Genomic DNA, 7581 nt, shown 5'->3' on the forward strand with positions numbered 1-7581 from the left:
TTTTTCTCTCTCTCTCTCTCTCTAACACACACACACACACACACACACACACACACACACACACACACACACACAGGGTCAGCACGCCAGGCGACGCTTAATTGCTTACAGCGAACGCTCATCGCATCTCCTCTCAGCGTGAACATATATTTATATGAGCGTGCGTGCGTGCGTGCGCGCACGGCAGACATGGTTGTGTACACGAGTCTGCAACCACATGCTGACGCCTTGCCTCCGCGTCATGGTACCCACGCAACGTCGCGCCTCTACGTCATGGTTTTTGCGTCATGGCGACTACTTGCTGGCTTTTACGTCATGGCGACTACGTCATCGTGATCACGTCATGGTCGCTGCGTCCCATTGCATTCACGTCTTCGTGAGAGTATCATGACCTTGACGTCGTGTCCGTGCGTCACGCTGTATTCCTATCGAGGCGCCAACCGTATGGAAGGTTATGAATGTTACCATGAGTGAGAAAGATCAATACAAGAAGTGAGCAACCAGGGAAAGCCAAAACAGGACTGAACAAATATGAACATTTGTCTTGGTTTCACACCTGATGTTATCAGGAGTGGAATATTATTCACTCTTATATTTATCTTTATTATCCACTCCTGATGTCATCTACGTAACCTCTATGACCCCCACAACGTCGTGGCAGCGTATTGGATATATACGCTACACTCGCATAGCTTGCCAACAAATTTTACCGCCTATACTGCCCTGACTCTGAAATAGCGGTGTTAAGATATTTGCAGCCAAGCTGATTACACCCAAACACGGTCTGAAATAAGTACCTTCGTTTGTTATATAATGCGCAATTTGAAATGTGTAAAGACCGAAACAACGTCACTGAAAACTCACACACGCCTAACTGTGGGAATACACCGTAATATCCGCGACATCGTTCGTTCCATGTATCCGTGACACAACCATGTGCGTGTCTATTTTCTTCTCGCCGATGTTAAGAGTGATCCGATGTGAAAGAATATGGCAAGAAACGCCAGCGACAACTTTCTGAGAAAATTGCGTAACGCAGTGCGTAGCGGCGACGCGACGATCTAAAAAACTTACGCGACGATCTTACACATGATCGGTTTGTGATCAGTGCAAGAACATATCTTGCTATGGCGTCCTGAACGCCCTTTGGGTAAAAGCTTTTACAACAATTTTGTTTGTTTATTACTTGACATGTTACAATAATGAAGCGTAAACGCATCCACTTCACGCTGGAGCGTCAGACATCCACGTGGCGGATCTATGGCATGTCCCCTGCTTAGCGTCTGTATGATGGCTTCCACTCGTAAGTCGGCGTCACGACCGTGCGTCACGCTTTCTGCACTACTGCTCCACGCGTCATCATTTCCCCCAACGTCATGACCTCAGGGTCATTGTTACCTCCGCGTTACGATCTCGGCGTCATTGCTACCCCAGCGTCACGATCTCGGGGTCATTGTTACCAATAGCGTCATGACCTCGGGGTCATTGTTACCCCAGCGTCACGATCTCGGGGTCATTGTTACCCCAGCGTCACGACCTCGGGCCATTGTTACCCCAGCGTCACGACCTCGGGGTCATTGTTACCCCAGCGTCACGACCTCGGCGTCATTGTTACACCAGCGTCACGACAGCGTTATGGTGAATCGTGGTCTTATCGTCACGGCCTCCGCGTCGTCATTACCCCAGCGTCATGATGACACAGGGTCACGTCACTGCGTCATCGTGCCCTCTGCGTCACGGTCGTCGTTCCATCAGCGTCACGGCGGCAGGCTCATGTCAACCGCGCTTAAAATCAATATGTTGGTTCGTTGTGAAGTTTTCTCCTCCGTATCGCCGCCGTCACCGCATTACAGCATGGATGACAGTCGCAGCTGCAGTGGTGGTGACCGCAGGCGTCTCCTGCCGCGCGCCTAGGCGGACCCTTACATAGCAATGCGCCGAGTGTAAACGGAGACCGTATAAATATTGAGATTCCTCCCGCCGGATCTCTCTCTTAACCAAGTTCATTTCAATCGCAGGCTGATCAATACCCTGCTGCTACGCGCCTGTCTGCTTGCGCGCACTTGAAGTGGCAATAGTAACGGGATGGTGGTGTGTGCGTGCATGCATGTGCCTGCGTCTGTTATGTGAGCGAGTGTGCGAACGCGTGTGAGTTAGTGCGCGCGTGTTTAACGGTATTGTAGAAATATAGTAATATAATTAGATTTTGTTGTTGCCATTTGAATTAGAATTGTTTATGGATACATACGTAGGTAATCTAAATACATGAAGCATTAGGTTTCAAATACTTGGCGTCTCTGGTGAGGCGCAAATTCCACTTTAAAATTCAAGATAATTGCATTATTTTATTTTATTATTTTATTTTATTTGCTCTAACCCGAGCCCTTGTCCGAACGGCCATAAATTAACAAAATGGCATTTACTCCAAATGATAAACTAAAATGGATTGTTCATCATTTCCCCGCGTAATGTGCGCTAACATTTACAATGCACTGATTGGTAAATTTTTCAATAATAATTATATCAGTGAAGCATAAATCGCAAATTTTCTCCACGGAAAAACGGAGAAAACTGTTTTGATTCAAGCAAATAAATTCTGCAAGCCGACGCTATATATATATATATGTATATATATATATATATATAATATATGTATATATATATATCAGGCGGCTGCTTGCTGTATCGAGCCAGCTGTATCGGGGCGTGTCATCTATCTATTGATGGTGGATTTAATGGTGGTTGCGCGACGGCTTGCCGTTGTGGGATGAATGCTCGTCCCCACACAGTGGGAGACCATATCACACGCCTCGTGTCCTGTCAATACATTGTACGTGATTTAATTGCGGCCAGCAAGTACTAATGGCAGGACTAGCGCGTAAATTGCTTGCGTGATGACAACTTTGCACTGCATGCATGTCTTCAGTCGCTACAAACAGTCGTGCGTACACGTAATGTGCACAGAGTCTCTCCGATACACACACACGCGCACGCACGCACGCACGCACGCACGCACGCATGCATGCATGCATACACACGCACAAACATACATATAAATAAATGGATAAATAAATTAATAATAATAATAATAATATATATATTATATATATATATATATATATATATATATATATGTGTGTGTGAGAACACACACAAAAAGCGCAAGGACACCAATGTATTCATAACATTCAAATAATTAAAATCAAAATATGGTGCCATATATTTCATGTAGTCCATAAATCAAGATTTCGAGATAGCTAACTAAGATAGCTAAGCAAACGTGAATTCACGTGACGTGACGTGACGTGGCGTGACGTGGCGTGGCTTCACGTGACGTGGAACGTCAAACGTGAGCAAAAGTGAACAGAAGCCGATGTATATCATCATTTACGTATTTTCATTATGATGTTGTGAAGCCTGAAGAAGATAAATATGTTTTCGAAAACTTGTGATATGACAAATTTATACCTTCATTCTTTTTTCATTTATATATCTTCAACTATATGTTTATGGGTGCTTGTGTTTTTTGCTTCTAATGTATATATATATATATATATATATATTAAATAAATAAATAAATTTTATTTATTTATTTATGTGCTATAGCCATAGCTGTGTATGTAGACGTAGATGTAGATGCAGATATAAATAGATACTCTATAGATATGTCTCTATACTTATCACCCCCTATCCCCATGCGCATTCATAGGTCTATTTTTCATTGGTTCCATAAATAATTCAGAAATGATGCCCCCAAACGAATCTACGCACGATATGTGATGCTTTTCCCTGGCACGATTCTATATAGTCTGGATGTAAACATGATGTGATAACAAACTGTGACTATCCTGTCGTTAGAGAATGTAGTTAGCGTTATCTTTATTTAGTAGTTATTCGCAATGTGATAGTGATGTCAATGTGTGAGGCTGAATCATTCTAAAGGTATAGTACGTGTACCAGTGACGTATACCGAAGGTAATATTAGGCTACGCTTGCCGTTGCTGCTGGACCGAGCGGATGCGTGTTCTTTAGAGTATTCGTGTCATTGCTGCTATTTATCATAGTTCCAACAGAGGCCATCCGTTTTAACGACCACCACTTACTAAATTCCATTATCTTCTGTTCTCTATTCTTTTCATTCCACCGTTCCCTCACTTTACTGGCATGCCCAGCCACATATTCCCTACTCAGCAACTACTCTCACTCACACTCCTTCATACACACGTCCTCACGTTCATCGTTCAACTGCTGCCCATGCCTGTCACATTTCTGTTTCATTCTACCCTCCCACTGTCACTCTCTATCAGTCTCTCTGAATGTCAGTCTCTCTATCCACAACCACTCGTACGCCCACTCTAGCTCATATTTACGTGTCTAGAGCAAGCTTTCCTCGTCTACTCCTGCAAGGTCAACATTATTCTAGTGTGTGGTTATTCGGTAAGACGAGCGACAGCGAACGTGTTAGAGGATGATAAATGGTATTTAACCGCGTAGAATAAACTCGCTTACTTCAGACGTCATGGCATCTTGAGTTCTACGTGCGCATTCTGGTGGATTTGTAACGCTGCGGAGGCTTAGGAACTACCGTGCTACCGTGAAATAATCGGATTTGTGCAATGGTACATCAAAGTGCGAGTGATTATGCGAGTCTCATGAAATTCTGGAAAATAACGGCGCCCGATACTATACGATACATTCGCGCATTCTTACGCGTATAGAGCGTACTGGGGCCTATTGTTAGAATTATATCAGTCCTAGCATTGGTATTCTATTAACTTTGTCTCGTATACTGGGATCTCTATACAACACGTCTGAGAAAGTCGTAACTTCACTACGTTTCTGTCAACGGTCTATAAGAAAATGGTAAGACTAATGTAAGACTAATTTTGTTTCTAATAAGGAGCTACTGTGTATTAGCATTCCAGAGCTTGACGGGTCGGGATATCTGCGGAAATTCTTGCAGTTGACGCGTGGTAATATCTACTGCTATTTTCCTGCGCTGGTATATAAACGCTGGTTTAATACAAGAACCACGAGTGAACCGCGAGCATCGATCGGCTGGCACAAGACACGTAAACTCATAAGCAAAGCTGATCTACTGTACGCCGGCGAAAGAATAATTTCCCCAGTTTAAAATCCACGCTACAATAATATTAACTCACACTGCCTCACTACCGCTGCGCCTGCTACTCTATATACGTACCCAATAAAGCATGTAACGTTATATTATTGAAGTTGGTTAACGTCGTATAAAGAGCGACTGCGTGTGCCTAAACACCGCTTTAAGCTGCTTTGTTATTTGTGTTCTGAATTCATGAAAACCTTATGAAGGAGGCGACCCGTAACAGGATACGACACGATGCACGACACGGCACGGCACGACACGACACGACGCGACGCGACACGACACGACACGACACGACACGACACGACACGACACGACACGACGCGACGACACGACACACGACACGGCACTACACACAACGCAACGCGCAACACCGCGACGCAGCATATAACACAGCGACACAACACCGACACACACGACCCCGTACCGCCACCGGCGCCTCGATAATAATTATTTCTTTCGCGATATTATTTTCGTCATCACCGTACAACGCTTTCCGCCAGCTAACATGCAGTGCTTCTCTTCGTTTCGTTCTGCAGACGATCCTGGTTGGCGACAGCGGCGTTGGAAAGACGTCGTTCCTCGTGCAGTTCGAACAGGGCAAGTTTACGGCCGGCTCGTTCTCCGCCACCGTCGGCATCGGCTTCACGGTGAGTCTATCTATCTGTCCGTCCCTCTGTCTGTTTGTCCGTCTTTCATCTATCTAACTAACCATAGGAGAACAGGATCTATCTCGCTATGCATGCAGTTATCTATTATGAAAAGACGGCTCAGTGGTGTCATCAGTCATCGGTGACTGCGCACGGTACTGCTACACAGCGCCATCATTCATTCTCACCAGCGTCTTAAACTCTAGTCACGAAGGCGCCAAGCATGTAAGGGAGGGGCGTGTGAAAAAGAAATAGAGAAGGGGAGAGAGAGGGGGAGAGGTATCAGAGAGATAGAGAGGGGGTGAGAGAGATTTGGTATGAGAGAGAGAGAGAGAGAGAGAGAGAGAGAGAGAGAGAGAGAGAGAGAGAGAGAGAAAGGGAAAGGGGGAAAGATCCTTAAAAAATTATTGCTGGTTTTCACACACTATGTGACACGTACCGTCGTCTGACACATAACGTCATCTGACACGTAACGCCGCGTGACACGTAACACCGTATGACACGTAACACCGTATGACACGTAACACCGTATTCCACGTAACACCGTATGCCACGTAACACCGCGTGACACGTAACACCGTATGACACGTAACACCGTATGACACGTAACACCGTATGCCACGTAACACCGTATGCCACGTAACACCGCGTGACACGTAACACCGTATGACACGTAACATCGTATGACACGTAACACCGTAAGACACATAACACCGTATGACACGTAACACCGTATGGCACGTAACACCGTATGCCACATAACGTCACCTGACACGTAACACCGTATGACACGTAACGCCGTATGACACGTAACACCGTATAACACGTAACACCGTATGCCACGTAACATATTTCGCTGAGCGTGATACATATATCCATGAGCGCATGCGTGTGCACACGGCCGGTCCCTTGTGCTTCCACTAGCTGATCAAACACGATGACGTGTTGACATTTCCAATCAAGAGTCGTGTGCCATCGCACAGGCGTCGTCGGCATGACCAGCTTTAACTGCTTCACTCATTCTGCAACGGACATCGGCCCCGAATGCATTAGGGCCGGTAAGCAGCGTTTTATGTCCCCGACTCATTTCCATAACGCCGTGCTATGACTGCATGCACCTTATTTAACTCGGCGACGTAACGTGTCGTGGGTGTGAAACCGTTCCTTGTCGATTTTCTCCCCCCGTAACCTATCGTCGACAATATTGATCCCTGTGCTCGTAACATTTCCCTAGCCGCGTTACGTGTCATTGGGATATCGTTCCATGTTACGCATCATTTCCGAGGCGGCGTGATGTATCGTGGTGCACATCGACCCATTTTCCGCTTCATTTTCTCAGTAGCGTAACGTGTCGTAAATGTCGTCGTTCCATGTTTTCGTCTGCCATCATCAGCCCAGTATATCATTTGGATGCCACTGCTGAATCATGGAGCGATTGGACAGCCATTACTCGTAGTGTGAGGTGAAACGAGAAAAAAAAACCGACATATTTCGCAGGCTGCTGAGATCTTCCCTATGTTTGAAACTGCTGCGAATATACTATGTTACGAAATACCAGTTATCTATCAGTTATAGTTTAATTCGGTAGATTCAATGTCATTAATCAGTTCAATTATGTCCGAGGGTGAGTAATTGGGAAGGAAGAGAACTCTTTCTAAATTTCTTTCTTTCACTCTCTTCTCTCTCCCCCACTCTCTCGTTCTATCTACCTGTCTTTCTCTCTCTCTTCTCTCTCTCTCTAATCTCGTCGCTCGGATCTCTCTCTCTCTCTCTCATCTCTCGTGCTCTCTCTCTTTCTTCTCTCTC

The 7581-nt window shown here is 45.4% G+C and overlaps 1 protein-coding gene across 1 annotated transcript in view; it reads left to right on the forward strand.

Moving 5' to 3' along the window:
* The first annotated feature begins 189 nt into the window (after positions 1-189).
* Positions 190-7581, forward strand: part of LOC106811401 (ras-related protein Rab-37-like) — an 84715-nt gene continuing 77323 nt past the window's right edge. Inside the window, exons 1-2 of the mRNA XM_014814985.1 lie at positions 190-276; positions 5665-5775. Of these exons, the coding sequence (XP_014670471.1) occupies positions 190-276; positions 5665-5775 (198 nt within the window). The remainder of the gene's footprint in view (positions 277-5664; positions 5776-7581) is intronic.

The sequence above is a fragment of the Priapulus caudatus genome, unplaced genomic scaffold (genome assembly GCF_000485595.1).
Source record: "Priapulus caudatus unplaced genomic scaffold, Priapulus_caudatus-5.0.1 Scaffold535, whole genome shotgun sequence".
In the NCBI taxonomy this organism is placed as follows: Eukaryota; Metazoa; Priapulida; class Priapulimorpha; order Priapulimorphida; family Priapulidae; genus Priapulus; species Priapulus caudatus.